General features: G+C 43.5%; 1 protein-coding gene across 5 annotated transcripts; it reads left to right on the top strand.

Moving 5' to 3' along the window:
• Window positions 1-947: 947 nt before the first annotated feature.
• TRMU (tRNA mitochondrial 2-thiouridylase) lies at window positions 948-15108 on the top strand. Of its 5 annotated transcripts, none has more exons than XM_061988962.1 (11): window positions 948-1004; window positions 2502-2667; window positions 5454-5560; window positions 6081-6203; window positions 8255-8427; window positions 9374-9427; window positions 9947-10013; window positions 10845-10945; window positions 11991-12135; window positions 12381-12463; window positions 13611-15108. In XM_061988962.1, exons 2-11 carry the CDS (start codon window positions 2525-2527, stop codon window positions 13755-13757), a joined length of 1143 nt encoding a protein of 380 aa, XP_061844946.1. In that variant the 5' UTR covers window positions 948-1004; window positions 2502-2524; the 3' UTR covers window positions 13758-15108. The 5 variants fall into 5 exon arrangements, with proteins under 5 accessions (XP_061844946.1, XP_061844944.1, XP_061844945.1 ...); XM_061988960.1 differs by lacking the exon at window positions 948-1004 and adding an exon at window positions 2083-2167; XM_061988961.1 differs by lacking the exon at window positions 948-1004 and adding an exon at window positions 2084-2300.
• Window positions 15109-16992: the final 1884 nt, after the last annotated feature.

The raw sequence follows: 16992 nt of genomic DNA, 5'->3' as shown, positions 1-16992 counted from the left end.
CAGACTGTTCTGAATGAAGGCCTTTGGCCAGCTTGTGAAGATGGATTTGGAGTCAGAGGAAAAAGCACACTACCTCCTCCTGCCAAAAATGAACTATATCTATGTAATTTGATATACTTTATTTTCTTCTTCCTGCTCTCCTTCTGTTAGAAGCAAGTCTGCAACTGAAGCATTTACTAGAACTTTAACTGCACAGCACTGGCTCAAAAGCAATACTCAAACCAGGTCCTTGACTAGTCTTTAAACAGAGGTAGAAATTAGTTTGGTTGTGTATTTCTAAATTGAAAGAGGGAAATAGACAAAGTTCATTATTTTTATATTTAGCATTATACTTGTAATTTCTCTTAAAAATGAGGTAAACAAGTTTATGCCCTGTCCTTCAAGGCCTTCTACAAGAGCCCAACACTCTGTGCCCTGGGAGAATTACATGATGTGAATAGATGCTGTTGCAGGCAGCAGGTCTAAACCCTGCTTTTGAGCATGGCAATGACAATTTATGAACAAGTGAGTCATCTGTTTCTCAGACTATCCACAGGTGTGGTCCTAAAGCTGGTACTGGGCCAGCTGAATACTTCTGAACTTCACTTGTATTGAGTAGCCTGTTTGTGGGAGTTCAAACACTGACTTGACAGCTCAATGTGTCTTCAGCTAAGATCCAAATTCCAGTCTTCAACATCCATGTCAGTTGCTCCTGTGAGGCTGGGAGCGTGGACTGTGCTGCCATTCAGCAAGATCCTGAGCAGCTTGAGAGCTGGGCAAAGAGGAACCTCATGAGGTTAAACAAGGACAAGTGTGAAGTCCTGCAGCTCGCGAGGAAGAACTCCAGGCACCAGTACAGGCTGGGGATTGACCTGCAGCCAAGCAGCTCTGCAAAGGGAGACCTTGGAGTTGTGGGCAACAAACTGAACCTTTGCTGTCAGTGTGCCCTTGTGCCAACCTGGGCTCCATCAAGAAGAGTGTGGCCAGCAGGACAAAGGAGGTTCTCTTCCCCCTCTACTCTCCTGGTAAGGCCATAGCTAGATTACTGTGTCCAGTTCTGGGCTCTCCAGTTCAAGAGAGACCAGGAACTGCTGGAGCGAGTTCAGTATAGGCCTACTATGATACTCAGGGGCCTGGAACATCTGTGAGGAAAAAATGCTGTGGGACCTGGGGCTGTTTAGTCTGGAGAAGAGAAGGTGGAGGGGGGACCTCATCAAGACTTGGAAGTACCTAAAGGGCAGATGTCAAAAGGCTGAGGCCAGTCTTTTTCTGTGGTGCCCAGTGACAGGACAAGGGCCAAGAGGCACAAGATGGAAGGCAGGAAATCCCACTTAAGCAGCAACTTCTTTGGTGTTCAGCTGAGGGAGCCCAGGCAGAAGCTGACGAGAAAGGTTGTGGAGACTCCTTGGGAGGTTTCAAAACCTGCCTGAACAGGTTACTGTGCCCCCTGATTAAAGGAACCTGCTTTAGCCAGGAGCTTGGATTAGATGATCTCTAGATCTGCAATTCTGTGATTCTATGGCTGGCAGGGGCTGGCTGCCTGGGACACAGAGGTAGTGGCAACTGCACTGCAGCCGCAACCAACTTCTGGCTTATGAAGTGATAGTGAACATGAAGCAGTCATACGTGAAGCAGACTGAATTGGACAAAGATACAGAAGAAAACATTTTCTGGGGTCCTGTTGCTTATAACCAGTGGGAAGGCTTTTGCCTGGAGTAAGGGTTTGAAGGTTCTGGTTGGCCTGAAGTCGGGGGCAGAGTGCTCTTCTGACTTTTTCCCCGTTTCTGGTGGGTTTAACAATGTACTAACAGTCTCCTCTGGCAGACCCTGCCCTACCCCTCCTGAACTGTGTGTCCCTGCAGGAAGCGGCGCAGCCCGGCACTGTGAAGGGCGAAACCCACGCCACTCCGCGCGAGCTGGTGCTTCGGGCCGGTGCTGAGGCGCCCGTTGTGCTGCACGAGCACACAGCGCGTCCCGCGGCCCAGCTCCCGCCCGGGGCCGGAACCCCCGCGGCCGAGCGCGTTCGCTCCGAGCGCCGTTAGGCAGCGGGCCGCGGCCGCCGGAACGGAGAGGACGCCAGGGGCGGCCGGAAGCGGCGGGGCGATGATGGCGGCGGGGCGGCGTGTGGCCTGCGCCGTCTCCGGCGGCGTGGACAGCGCTGTGGCCGCGCTGCTGCTGCGCCGGCGGGGTGGGTCAGGGCCGGGACACCCGGCCGCCCCTCACTGCCTCTCTCGTCACGCCCCAGGCGCTGGCACAGTCTCGCTTCGAGGAGCCGAGTGCCTCGAGAGTGGCCAAGGACGAGATGGGAGAAACGCGATGGGGTGGGAAATACCGTCGCGTTAGGTCGCCAAAAGAGCTCGTTTTTACGGCAGCCGTTGGCTGGCGGCAGGGCGCGGGGCAGTGGGGGACTGCTGGCGCCTTCTGAAGGAAGCATTTCCTCCAGCAAGTCTTGACAAACACAGGTTTTGGGTCCACGCGGTAAGACTTTAATTCTATAAATCATTCTTGCCTTCATTTGATAGGCTACCAAGTGACAGGCGTCTTCATGAAGAACTGGGACCCTCTGGATGAGCAAGGGGCGTGCTCCTCTGACAGAGATTGCGAAGATGCTTACCGGGTTTGTCAGAAGCTCGATATCCCTTTTCACCAGGTTTCCTACATGAAAGAATACTGGAATGAAGTATTCAGGTAGAAACACGTTTGAAATAGATGGGTTTCCAGTGTGTCGGTGTAGCACCATGTCATTGTGAGAAGTGAGGATAGGCAGCACAGGCAACTACAACTTATTGCAGTGTTAGCCATGCTAAAGGAAAATCCTTAAGCTTGTAGGATATCAGAGGAATTCTGTCTGCTCTAATTCACATTTAAGATAAGAATTTATATGTTATTTTTAATATATTTGTTACTTTTGAGATTAATGGGAGCTTCTTCCCTAGTTGTTGTGAGTGTGTGAATTCTGTTTTCTCTCATTCATATTTCGGAATTTCAGAATGTTGATTTTAACATGCTTATTTTTGAGATTAATGAGAGATTCCTCTGTAATTGTTACAAGTGTGTGGCCATTGCTTTGTTGCAACTCATTTGTCCTGCTTCCCACATACTGGCCTGACCTCGTTGCAGCTTGAGAAAAAGCATATTGACTGGGGTGTTGTTATTGTCTGTGTGTGCAATTTATGCAGCACGTTTTACCTTAATATACACCAAATCCACGTGACCCCAAAGGGACCATGAACTAGCCTTTCTTCTTCAAACTTACCTAAAATTTGAAACTGTTCTCTAAAGAGGGTGTTCAGATTTCCTGTGAGTTTGTTCCCCTTTAAGGGAAGAAAGTCCTGCAAAGGAAAAGCTGAGAGTTTTTCTTGGGAGGCAGGAGAAGGGAGATGTTGATAGAACAACATAATTTATCTTTTATGCTCTCAACATAAGTACTTAAAAGTTTTTCCCTGATCCTTGTCGTCCCCTTGTCTTATAAGAAATTGAATAATAGCCTGCTGATGCTACTTCTACTGAGTCGTGTTGAACCGATGTCAAGTTGAGCACTAAAGTTTTGTTCAGTCAGTGAAGGAAACAGCCCTGTTGTAGGAAAGCTCACTCCCATTTTTCCCACCTGGTGTGAGGCAATAAAGAAATGTTCTCAAGCCTTCAAGGTGTATGGAGTGTCTGTAAGTGTCAGTGAGTTGAAGATCAGCTTTTCTTTAGCTTCTCATCATTGATTAATACAGTGCTTCCAAACAATCTATTGCAAGTGTCTTAGTTTGTTTCAGAATCCTTTTGTCTTTACTGACATCACGGACCTTGAAGTTACTTCTTTTCTGGATCTCTCTTTAAAGGGTTATTAGTCAAAAAACACCTTTTATCAAAGGAAATGCCATGTCTTGCCTTTCCCATGGTTTGTGCAAAGTCTGTTTCAGATCTTTATGTCAGAGGGATTCAGCAGGCATCCTTCATTGCCTTTTCTCTACTTCTGTACTTTAATTGAGGCTCTGAACTGACATAAGCCTGGCTTTATGCTGAATCTGTTAGGAAGCTCCCAGCGTACTCTTGCAGTATTTACAAAAGAGTATTGTGTTACTGTAAGAGTGCAGTGCTGAGCGAGAGGGAGGCAGCTCTGGGTAGACCCAGGTGATTTAATTGTTAGTATGAATGGTTGAATTCAGAGCTGTTAAAAAGGAGTTAGAATAAAAAGATATGTTACTTTCTTTTGTATTTCTGAATGTAGTGTGCAACGTGGTGAGAGAGGAGCAATGGATTGTTTCAGATGATGAAAAGTAAACCCAAATACAAGGGTTGCCAGTGTTCTTTTAAATCCAGTCTGTGCCCTCAGTTCCTCTTGACTTCAGTGACTCCCAAAGACAAGTGAAATAATGTGGTGGTCAGACCTTTTGATACATTAGTGCATTGCTGTATGCTGGTTTAATTTTGTTACTTATTACTTCAATGCTTTCAAGCAAATAATGCTAAGCACTTGAATTACTTGACAGTGTAAAATTACAACTAGATTTTGAAAAGCTACTTGAATGAGGAAGAAAAAAGGAGGAAAGAAATCTCTGTAAAGCTAAGACCTATGCCTGTTTATGAAGGCATTATAGCAGCTGAAGTTACGATCCTTTCAGCTGAGGTACTGTAACTCCTGGTCTGTTCTCCACTGCTCTTTCACTTAAAAAAATTAAACGAGGTTGTTTATTCTGATCTTAAGAGACAAGTAGTGTGTGCACAGCAGGCAGCCTTGTCTCCCCTGAGAGTATCAATGTAAGAAAACACGGTTACAAGATTGTGAGTGATCATTTGACTGTGTTCTCAGTACACTTATGAGAAAATGTCCTAAGAAGGACATTGAGGTGCTGAAGAGGATACAGAGGCGGGCTACCAAGTAGGATGGGATTTGGAGCATATCTCATATGAGGAACTACTGAGGGATCTGGGGCTGTTTAGCCTGGAGAAAAGAAGGGTCAGGAGAAACCTTATTTCTCTCTACAGCTACGTGAAAGGAAGTTGTAGCGAGGCGAGGGTCAGTCTATTCTCCCTAGTGACAACCAATAGAACAAGAGGAAACAGCCTCAAGTTGCACCAGGGGAGGTTCAGGCTGGATCTGAGGAGGAATTTCTTTCCTGCAAAGGTTGTCCAGCATTGGAACGGGCTGCCCAGGGAGGAGCTGGAGTCCCCGTCCCTGGAGGTGTTTAGGAGATGGTCGGATGTTGCACTTAGGGAAATGGTCTAGTCATTGATAGGGCTGGGACAAAGGCTGGACTCGATGATCTTAAAGGTCTCTTCCAGCTGAAACAATTCTATGATTCTATGAAAATCTCCCAGGCATTGTTTTTTACAGGTTAAAATCTAATGGGTATTTTATTTCTTGCATAAAATGCTTAGTATGACTGGGTCTCAAGTTCTTATGTTTAAAGAGATTGATCAGTCTTAGATGGTATTATGCAGTGTTAATGATGTTGATAGAGATTTGGATCTTTATTTTACAGTGACCTCTTAAAAGAATATGAATTGGGAAGGACTCCTAATCCTGATATTGTGTGTAACAAGTACATCAAATTCAACTACTTCCTTCATTATGCTATGGATAACCTTGGTAAGGCATTTTCAAGTGTGTCAGTACAGAGTGCGTGCTGTGGAAATTCTTAAAGGATACAAACTTGTGAAAAGGTGGGGAAAAAACATGAGTTCATATGCATGCCTTGTTCACTCATCTCTGTCACAGTATTTCAGTATTTGCCAAGTATTTGGTGTTAAGGTTGCCTTTACATGTAGAGTGGTTCAGGTTGGAAAGGACTGTTAGAGGCCATCTAGTCCAGCTGTGGGCCCAGGCAACTGCCACTAGATGAAGTTGCACATATGCAGGCACAGATTTAATTCAATATATTCAATTTAGTTCAATACATTGACCTGACTATTCTCAGGTAGTCCTTCAGGTACAAACACACAAGTGCTGGCATGCTGATGGGTGGTTTTCATTATTTAAATAGCAGGGATACAATTATTGGCCATACAAGACTTCTCTGTAGATTTTCTTCCTTTATTGCTTTCTGCTTTTTTTAGACTGTGAATATCAAGAATGTGACTTTGTGTTGTTTTTTTTTTTTTCTTGATAGGAGCAGATGCAATTGCTACTGGGCATTATGCCAGGACCTCACTAGAGGATGAGGAAGTGTTTCAACAGAAACATATTAAAAGACCACCAGGGCTTTTCAGAAACCGTTTTGAAGTTAGAAATAGTAAGTGGTGTCTTCATTTCATATTTCGTCCTAGATATTAAAGAGAAACTTAAATTGTATTTGCCAGAGAGGTTGTGGAGTCTCCTTCTTTGGAGGTTTCCAAACCTGTCCAGATGTGTTCCTGTGTGACCTGATTAAGGTGAACCTGCTTTAGCAGGGGGTTGGACTGGGTGATCTCTAGAGGTCCCTTCCAACCCCATCTGTTCTGTGAATCTGTGATTTGGTGTCAAAGAATGAGGGAAGCTTGTTACCTTACACACAGTGGTTACCATTTAAACCCCACCCCTTTTAGAGTGTGGTGGTGCAAAACAGGGGATTTATGTTACTGAAATTACCCTGACTAGTCAAGTATTACACTTTCTATTTTAAAGAGTTCTAATCCAGGTGCAGAGGTAAGAATAAGCATTCAGTAGCAGCATTCTGAACGAGCTTTAATGTGGATTAAAGAGACAGGACTGTCTTCTGTACCTCAGAGAAGTGTTTCAAGAAGGCTTTATCAGTTATTTCCCTGACTTACATAGAATTTTATTTTTTAATGTTTCTTCTGTGTTAAGGAATGCATTCTTTGGCTAGTCAGTGTGTGATATAGATGGAATTCATCGTGGGATATGCCTAAATGGACATTCAGAATTAAGCCTTTGAAACATTAACATCAATAACATGCTTTTATACAGTAACTGGACTGATATTATTCTACTGGGAAAAAAAATCGGGTTCTCATTCAGTAATTCAACTATGCTTCCCCATTTCTCTTTTCTCCTGTAGAAGCCTGATTTTCCCAGGCAGATGAAGGTTCTGCCTACACTACCATTGAAAGTGCAAGTGTAGAATGTGCAGACATTTTCAAGGCTGTGATTCTCACATCAGCAAAGCTCCTGGTAGGGGCAGTTTAGGTTTTGCTGTTCACTTATTAGTCTACCTGTAGCTGTACATAATTGAAGCCTAATCTCAGCACCACAGTAGTTCTCTTGGTACCAAACCAGCTTGCTGAGTGGTGGTTTGAGTATGTCTCTGCGTGGCAGTCTCACAGCTGGGTGGCAATGTAAAGATTTTCCAAATAGCTCTGCGGTGGGCCACAGTGCAGTAAAGTAACTGAGAGGAAGCTCTGATGTGTAATGAGAAGCATGCTGTACCCAAAGGGAAGAAATTTGTAAGCTGCAACATTCTTGTGTTACAGCTTCCCTGCTTTCACTTGTTTGTTCTGGACTTGAAGGGAGATTAATCTTTTTTTGCCTGGAAAGTTGAAATGAGGTCTGTGATGGGGACAGATATTATTATATTGGTATCATATATAAAAGAGATAATTATATACAATACAATATATTATATTGCGTTATAGAGCATTATATAATATACATAAAATATTATATATATACACTACACTTGTAATATTTTGTGATATTCTAAACAGACTTCCTGCCTTGTTACTGGGATTTTTGTGTTCTTAGCTGTGACTGAACTCTTGGCTGGTAGATAGTGTTTTGTTTGACCCAAGAAACGCATAAGAAGAGTTTGTGCAACAGCAGAGCTGTTAGATCTTAAAGAGAGTGGCCAGAACATCACTGAAACTATACCAATTTTATTTAATCTACATAATCAGGACACTTTATCTCTTATAAAGAAAAGGGTCAAACTCTTCTCTCTGAGCATTGGGAATAACTGCTGATTGTGCAAGTCAGTGATTTATAGCAGTGTGGTTTCTTCTTTTTTGAAGAACAGTATAACCTGAGGATATTTGAATCTTCATGCTCTCTGTCACATGAAACGTGGAAGTTGTTTTTGTATCTCATAGTGCTGATGTTCTTGCCAGTGACATGTGCAGCATTGTAGTAGATGAGGGGAGATTCTGCAATATACAAAATCAGGATCTTTTTAGTGGTGAGAAAATATCCATGTATTTTTTATTAGAATTTGAAAAAATTGGAAGGTACTGCCTGTAACATGGATTTGGAAAGAATAAAACTGAAATGTTGATTGTCAAACCAGATACTAAAGGAAGCTGAATGAGAGGGGGTTACATTGAGATGCTCTGTGTGTTCTGCACTTTGCAGCTGTGAAACTCCTTCAAGGGGCTGACCTCTTTAAGGACCAGACCTTCTTTCTAAGCCAGATCTCGCAGGATGCTTTGAGGAAAACCATTTTCCCTTTAGGGGATTTAACAAAGGGTTTTGTAAAGAAGATAGCAGCGGAACATGACCTTCATCATGTGCTAAAGAAAAAAGAGGCATGGTAACACTTAAACTCTTATTTGTATTTCTCTCTAAACCAGACTTTTCTGAACTTTTTGAACTTCAATCTGTGACAACTTGTCTGTTTCCAAGTACCATGATAGAATACTCTGGGAAGCAGTTTTGTAGCTGTCTGCTTGCTTAAAAGTACCTTTATGACCTTGTGGTTAGTTATGTATTTTAACTTGCAGATAATTTGTCTACCATTGTATCTTAGGAGATGGAGATGAATATGTTAGGATGCTGTGGGGCATAAGGAAAGCATTCTCTATCTCAGCAGGTGAGAAGCCTTTGGTCATAATTTTTCATAGCTTTTAAAGGCTTCCTCACTGGAACTGTTCTTCAATATGTCTTTACAGAAATTGGATCACACTGTTTGTCCAGTTACTCTTAGAAAAAGAAGTTCTGATTCCCTGAGAACTAACACTTAATGAGTTGGTCCTAAAACAATGTGATGCAGGCAGCAATTTTATTGCTGATCTGTCTTGGTCACTAGTGATATTTCTGTTTGTCCCCTGTAAATGGGTGTTTGAAGAATGTGGGCAGTAACTGAAAGGAAAAGGAAAGCCTGCTTGGTTTTGAAAGCTTTCTTTCAAGAGATATGCCATTACTGTATAATTTATGTTACTTTTGTAAACATGTACTTTTTTTAGTCTGAAGAGACTTGTACCTTACTTTACATACCCTGACCTTGGGGACTATATTGTATTTATTGAACATGTGTTCTGTTCCCATTGTTTCTCTTCTGTGCTTACAGCTCTCACTGATACTGTATAAAGTTAGTTTACAGATGTTGAAGCAGATGTTTTGACTTTATTTTATGAGGTGCTTAACATAATTGGAGATACATGGGCAAAAAAAAAATCCATGTAAGATGAATAGACATGATTTTGAATGTTTTTCTCTGCTTTTATGGATTCAATACCACCATTTCCTTTTCAGAGTATGGGAGTCTGTTTCATTGGTAAGAGAAACTTTGAAAATTTCCTTCTTGAGGTGAGCAACAGTAAATCCATGACAGTCTTTATGTTCTTTTCTGATTTGTAGTTGTAATTTATAACCCTGTCTACAAAGAAATCTCCAGCAGCTTGTAGCCCCCACCAAGCAGCAGTATCCCACCTCCCTTTGCAGCCCCAAGCCACCACCTGTGGGACGCATCTTGCCCTTCCACCAGCCCACGGTCATTTTCTGTAGCACAAGGCTGTATGAGCTTGCCCTCCTGTGCCTGACAGGCTCTGAAAGGTGGTTGGGATGTGAGAAGGCCAAACCCCTGAATCCTGCTGTCCCCTGGCCTGAGGATGGGGGGAGTGTAGCCCACAAGTACTGCTGCTAGAGGCTGCCCTTCCTGCTTTTCTGGCTAAAGCAGCATCAAGGAAGAGGCAAGAAGCTGCTTGGGCAGTTTGCTTCTTGAAAAGTTGTTTTCTAATTTCAAGAGAATGTAATGACAGAACTTGATATACTGTGAGGTTTTCTTAGGCCATCCCCTGACTTAAACAATATCTTTCTGTTTGGTAGTATTTAGAACCTCAACCAGGTAACTTTGTTTCCATTGAAGATAAGAAGGTGATGGGAGCACACAAAGGTAATTGGCTAACCCACCTTAATAACTGCTTTTGGAGGAATGGAACAATACTGCTTGTATTTGGAGGGACAAATCTTGTGAAATTCCAAACCAGTCTACCAGTTCTGTCCAGCCTGATAACTAATGACCATGGAAGACTTGCTTTATGCAGTAGCAGAGCCTCGAACTACAACTAATTCTTGATTTTTTTTGTTCCATATTGCAGGAAAGTAAATGATAATGATTAGGGTTACTTCGTTGATACTAAGTTGTTAATTTAATACTAAGAGACCATGGTTCATTTAGTTCTTCCAGAATGAACATGGTGGAGTTTCAGTTCTGGATTCTTAGCACCTAAACTTTGCAGGAAAAGTATGCTGTGCACCTCAGTGCTACACAGTAGGAGATCACCAGACATGGGCAGCTTACCTTTGCCTTTCCTTCCGTGAGTCCCTGCTTTGCTCCCCTCAGTTCTAGCTGCCAGCACTGAGTTCCCCTCCCAAGTAATTTACAGAGGTAGGATGTTCTATGAGTGCATAAAAGTAAGGGAAGCTGCTGAGACTAAACAGTAGGAAAACCGCAAATTGAAGCTGAGGTAAAGAAATCTGTCTTTTATTAAACTTGATGAATATCACAGTTGAAACAGATTAGTTTGAAGTCATGTGTTTCAGATACAGATGGAAACTTGCAGGCAGATGTTAGTTTAGTTTGTATTTAGCAATTTCTCCAAGACAGGTTGGTTCATTATTCTTTGTTTAGTGATAAAGTTTTGGGGCAATGATTTCAACATATTTTTCTGAAAGTGAAAGATGAAAGGTTGCTAACAATGTTACTTTTTTTCTGGTTTTTTAGGTTCATTCCTCTACACAATAGGCCAGAGGGCTAGAATAGCAGGCCTGAGGGATGCTTGGTTTGTTGTAGACAAAGATAGCAGCACTGGAGATGTCTTTGTGGTGAGTTAATTACCACTAGTATTGCAAATGACTAATGCCAGGTGTTTATGACTCCTACAGGGGCTGTGCCTCTGACCTGGGCAGAACTCCTGGCTTCCCTCTTGGGGAAAGTGACCTTTCCTTGAAACCTCTTGTCCAAACTGGCTTTTCTTGGGTAGAAAATGGTTTTAGTTTTTGGCACACAACTTTTGAAACAAAGAGTGAATACTGGAAAGAATGAACCAATCTACTGAGCTCTCATTTTCTACACCAAACCTTGATTTTTTATGGTAGTTGTGATACAGTGTATAAAATATGTATTGTCTTGATTTACTGTGTCTGCTACTGTTTATTTCTAGTGAAAGAAGTAGCAGCCAGTATATACAGTTTCATCATGTTGCAAAGTGAGGCAGGATATACATAATACTGCAAATCATTGCTGTGTGAATGCCTCATCGGGTGAGGTGACTGGGAGTTGTGCAGCTTGCTGCCATGGTCAGTGTTTCTTGCTGTTCATGCAGTTGTTTCTCTTGTTTGACAGTGATGTGATTATAATGACATGTTCTGCTACTTGTTGGTTTCCTGGGGGAAAAAAATTCATAACCAAATGAGAGTTGAAAGGCAGCAGGCAGGACTACTAAGACATTTTTTTTACGCCCTACAATGAGGTTATATGTGTGATGCACAAAGCCTTTGTTGGGGAGGCGTTAAGAAATTGGAGAAGGGGGAGGCAGTGTCTCATTGAGGTAAAATAAGGAGGACAGTTGATACCTTAACTCAGCCTGAAGAAGGCAGAACCATGATTGGAGGAAAAAAGAACACAAGAAGTGACATGACTCTGAGATGTAGAAGACTGGGAAATAATTCAGGCTTGCCTTAGCCTTTGTTTTTTTCATCAAAAGCTTCCACTTGGAAGCCGAACAAGTGCTAATAAATGCTTGCTTATTTACTCACTTTGCCTTCATTTTGGTAGGGCTTGGTGCTGCTTCTGTATTTCATGCTTTGCTTTACAAGTTAGATGCTCTCTGGCAAAAACACCAGCATTAAATAAACCTTGTATTTGAAGGCCCCAACAACAGATCACCCTGCTCTGTACAGAGACCTGTTGCGGACTGGCCGCGTGCACTGGATAGCAGAGGAGCCTCCAGCAGAGCTCATTAGAGAGAAGATGATGGAATGCCAGTTCAGGTTTCGGCACCAGATGGCACTGGGTAATCGAAGCTTGGGCTGGGCTTTTTTTGTTCTACTCAGTTTGTGAAGCTGTAGTCATGTGTTGAGTGTATTTTTGCAGAAGCAGTTGAAATGTTTTGTCTTGCCTTTCTCTAATGTCTTTCATAAACCAATTCTGTATAGAAGTATCTTGGTATGTATCTGTTTAGCCTAGTAGTAGAAGTTTTTCTTCTTTAATGTGCACATAAGGATTAACTGACAGGTATTTGGCAATTTTCTGCTCTAGTGCCTTGTGTCCTGACTCTAAACCAAGATGGGAGTGTGTGGGTGACACTAGTGAAGCCAGCAAGAGCGCTCACACCTGGGCAGGTAAGTTACTGCAAGTGCATTTCTTTCCTTTTTTGTGTTTTGGCTTATCTGGCTAATAAAACAGTACTGGTTTTGTTACCTGGAGCAAAATAGTGAATTGATTTGCATAAGTGAGCTATTAGTTCTGTTTGGCTATTTGTTAACTGTTTTGAAGGAGGTTGTTTGCAGTTTTAAATGGTCTGTTGTTATCCATGTAGTCTGAGAACAGGAAAACATCTCAGTAATCAGCTGTGTATGTAGAAATGGAATCTGTCATTGTCTTCAAGAAACAGATGTAGAAAGGCATCAGTTTGGTAACTGGCTACTTAATATGGTTTTAGTGTTCAAATTTGTTGAGGTTCTGTGTCTAGTGAATTTCTTTGTCCTGGAACAATACTGAGAAGAGGTATTAAGTAATAATGCTTCTTAGAAAGATATTCCATCACATGGTAAACCAGTGGTTCTCCAGCATTTTCTACGTGCCCTCTCTTGGCACATCTTCTGCCGTCCCTCTCCCTCCCCAAAATCTGGGGACCCCAGGGAACACATCAGGAGGGAAGTTGTCCAAGAGCTATTTGTAGTGGAGAGAGGGATACGTTTTAGAGCAGTGAGTTGACCTGAGGAGCCATTGGCCTGAGTCAACCCTGACAGGCAGGAGCTGCTAAGCTGGTAACCTGGGTCTTTTCTGCAAGGTAAGGAGCCAAGGTAAGGAGGTCTGTGCTCCTCCTCCTGCAAGAACCTGTTGAGGTTCTTACCTGGGAAACTCCAGTTGCTTCCTTCCAGGTGGTCTGCTCCAGTGATCCCTGGTCCCCTTCCTAGTCTGAGGAGTGCCACTGTAGCCTGGGCACAGTTGTCTGGGGAAGGTCCACTGAAGGTGCAGATGTTATGAGTGTCGTCCGCTTTGGGAGAGGAAGCTTTCCAGCACAATCCATTCCAACTCTGTAAGCAAAGAGTTTTGAGATAATCTTGTAGAGGTTCGTGATGGAATTTCCAGAAACATGTTCATATTTACACCAGTGGGAGCCAAACAGTGCTTGGCATTGGAAGGGTTTGGTCACAGCAAATACAAATGCACAGAGTCACTGTCCAGCAGATCTTGCTCAGCCTGCAGTTGCTCACTGTGCTGTTTGCAGCTGCTGAGAAAACTCTCCTTGTGTTAATCTCCTAGTTTGCTGTGTTCTACAAGGGCGAGGAGTGCTTGGGCAGTGGGAAGATCCTGAGGCTGGGCCCGTCGGTGTACACCATGCAGCAGGGCAAACACCCAGAGGAGCCTGCAAAGAAGGAGGAGATTGACAAGATCGAACCAGCAACGTAACTTACAGCTTTGGTTATTGAAGGACCTTGGAGAATTTGCTGCCTGAGATAATAAAAACAGCAATAAACTCAGTTTTTGCTGATCTGTATGTTCTAAAGGTCATCAAGTCCCAGCTTGGGACTGTTAGCACCAAGCAGGTTTAAAACTAAAACCGTTTTGGCACAATTTTACCAGACTGGATGGTGATACTGATGCTAATACCTATCAAAGGATGTCCGAAACTCTGGTACCAGTTACACATACAAGAATTTGAGTACAAAAATCATGTCTGAAATCATAAATGTGTCTTTTATGCTTAAGTGAAATGCTGATTTGTTTCTTCCTACTTGAAGACACCCGTCCCTAGGTAAGGTACATCTGCTCTTTTACAGAAGATGTATGTTTGTGCTTTGAACTCTGGAAGAGGAGTGAATGGTATTAAATGAATCATTTTGAACGTTGAACTCTGAGCAACAGATATTTATTTGTCATTTTATGTAGTTTTCTAAGAAATGCTTTGGCTTCTTAAGCTGTGTTAAGCAGTGAGTTCAGGTGTTTACTTAATTCAGAATTACAGATCTCTAGGGCTTTAAAAGTAATCTTGATTGATAATTTTTTTCATACAACTTGGCTCATTTTTTTTGTTAACTGCTGGGAGCAGAGGCTGTTTGCTTTATCTCCTGGAGAAGAGAATGCATTGTTGTGCTCCAGAAAATAGCACGTTCAGATGCATTTCCTTATTATGTAGCTAACTTAATAAAGAACAAATAATTGGATCTTCCCATGTGTCAAAATGGAGTGATATCAGGGAGAGGCAGAGTATCCTAGTCCAAATTGCCTGTGTTTACAAGGATTGGGTGCATATTGAGGACACTCAAAGCTTATAATGAAACTATTACAGCAAGTCAACAAAAACTAATTGCTGTCTTTCAGTCTGGTGGTAGAAGGTAACTGTCACTAATGGACAGCTGTGCAGGGGCAGGGCCTTCCAGGTGGGTGTAGAATTTAGCAATTTGCTGACAGTTTGGGTGGTAGGATACCTTGAACAGATCTTTCCAGCAGATCTGTAGGCTTGACTTACATCTGCATCTTTTTCTGTCATCTTAGAATCTTCTGAGAATTCCTTTTATTTTTTTCTGGTTAGAAAAGGAAAAGGTAGTATCTTCAAAGTGGAAAAGACATTCTTCAGTGACTACCTGCTAGTCTGGCAAAGTTAAACACACAGTTCAGGGGCCCCTATGGAAAAAGCCCAGGTTGTTAAAATCTTGTGTGTTTATTTGATGTTACAGTAGATGTGTTTTGGAGGGAAAAGAAGCCATGCTTTCTCAGTGCCAAAAGCAATCTGTCTTTGGAATGTCTATCCATGCTTCATGCCAACTGCTGCTTTGTATTAAAGTTGTTACAGGTCCTGGTCATGACTTATATGTGGTTCTCCTGACATTTTCCTTGTCTGCCCTGAAACTTTTGTCTCTTACAAAATGTGGAATTATTTACTAAGGAGTTAGTGCTCCACATTGTCCTCATCTGAGCTTCCTGGTGAATGTCCCAGTTAAAATCTTCACAGATGTTTGGTGTTACCCTTGTGTGGTTTTTATGGTTATATCATTTCAACACTCTCAGGTATGTTTGTTTGATACTGTGCAGGTAGAGGTCATGAAAAAGGACAAAGCCATTTCTGTGCCTCCAAATTCACTTCCACTTACAATTCACAGGACTGCAGAGCTTGGCAAGGACTTCAGGAGGTCACATAGTCCAACTCCACTGCTCAAAGTAGGGGCAACTACAGCAAGTTGCTCAGGGCCATATTGTCAGGTTTTGAGTGTCTCCAAGGATGGAGACCCCGCAGCCTGCACCAGTGGGATCCGCCTGAGCCTTCTCCAGGCTGAACAGCCCCAGCTCTCGCAGCTGTTCTGTGTATGGTGGCTGCTCGAATCCCCTCTCATCAGCCCATATCCATGCCAGGAACTCCAGAGACCTCCTGGACTGCCTGACTTTCGGTGTTGTCTCCCCAGCAGGCCTCAGTACTTTGAGTCCTCCATGAGGACCAGGGCCTGCAAGCATGAGGCTTCTTCTGGTTGTGTCTCCTCAATCGTGCAGCAGATACAGCAATGTCACCCATGCAGGTTGCCCCTCTCATCCTAACTCGTGCTCTCATTGTTCACCCCAGCCAGAGCTCTGTGCTCTCCTGCTGCTCCTTCACACCCAGGGTGACTTCTCTGGCTCCCCAGCCCATGCTTTTCAGTGATAACATGACCTTGACAATTGGTCACAGAACCAGTGGTAGCTCCAGATGGTCATTGTGTGGTTCCAGTAACGCCAGCTGTGCCTGGGCGGTGTGCTGGTGTGTGGGGAAGCGCTGCCTGAGTCCCACCTCCAGCCTGTCCCAGGGCTCCCAGCCCAGGCCTGACCATCCCCAGAGGGCTGGGCAGGCACAGGGTGGCACAGCTGCAGGAGCTTGGAAACGGGGAAGCAGGAGCGGGAGGTGAGAGGGGAGGTTGGTGGCTGAGGGTGGGCAGCTGCCCTCCTGTCCCCGTGAGGGACCATCACTGACACAGTCCCTCCCTGCCAGCCTTTGCCAAGGCAGGGGTTTGGGGCAGGAATCCTGGGCAGGAGCAGGCTGACTGGCAGGTGGGGTTTCTTTCCCTACCACAGAAGATTGGCATTGATGTGCTTTTTAAAATTCATTGGTTTTTCTCTACTCGTCATTTTTTTCTCCCCCTTTGGGCAACAACTTTTCCAAGTTGTCATCAAGTTTTTTAGGTCTTGAAGCATTTGGTTTGAGGGACTCAGGTGAACAGGTGTTTTGTTTAAAATAAAGACTTTTCCCTTCTGAATTAGAGAACGTGAGAACAAGAATTGGACCCTGTAGCTGGAAACCCACAACTCATGCCAGCTACAGGCATTCTGTGTCACACACAGAATCACAGACTCTCAAGGGCTGGAAGGGACCTCAAAAGATCATCTAGCCCAAGCCCCCTGCCAGAGCAGGACCACATGAATATGTTTCAAACCAATGTTGTTGAGTGTATAGTGGCTGAAAAATTGCACTCTCAAATGTAGTCTTACCACAAAAGGGTGTGAAACCTGTTTTAATTGTTGTCCTGGTTTTGTTCCTTCTCAGCAGTGTCCCTGCCCCCAGCTGGTCCTGCAGAGCTGGAGGACAGGGCTGTCCCCAGTGTAGGGACAGCAGGGTTGTCCTAGGGTACTTTTCACCAGGGTAGCTGCTGCAGAGAGGCGTGGACTCGCACACACATGG

The sequence above is a fragment of the Colius striatus genome, chromosome 1 (genome assembly GCF_028858725.1).
Source record: "Colius striatus isolate bColStr4 chromosome 1, bColStr4.1.hap1, whole genome shotgun sequence".
NCBI classification, from domain to species: Eukaryota; Metazoa; Chordata; class Aves; order Coliiformes; family Coliidae; genus Colius; species Colius striatus.
The sequence above is the reverse complement of the archived record's forward strand: the minus strand, read 5'-3'. Positions and strand labels throughout refer to the sequence as shown.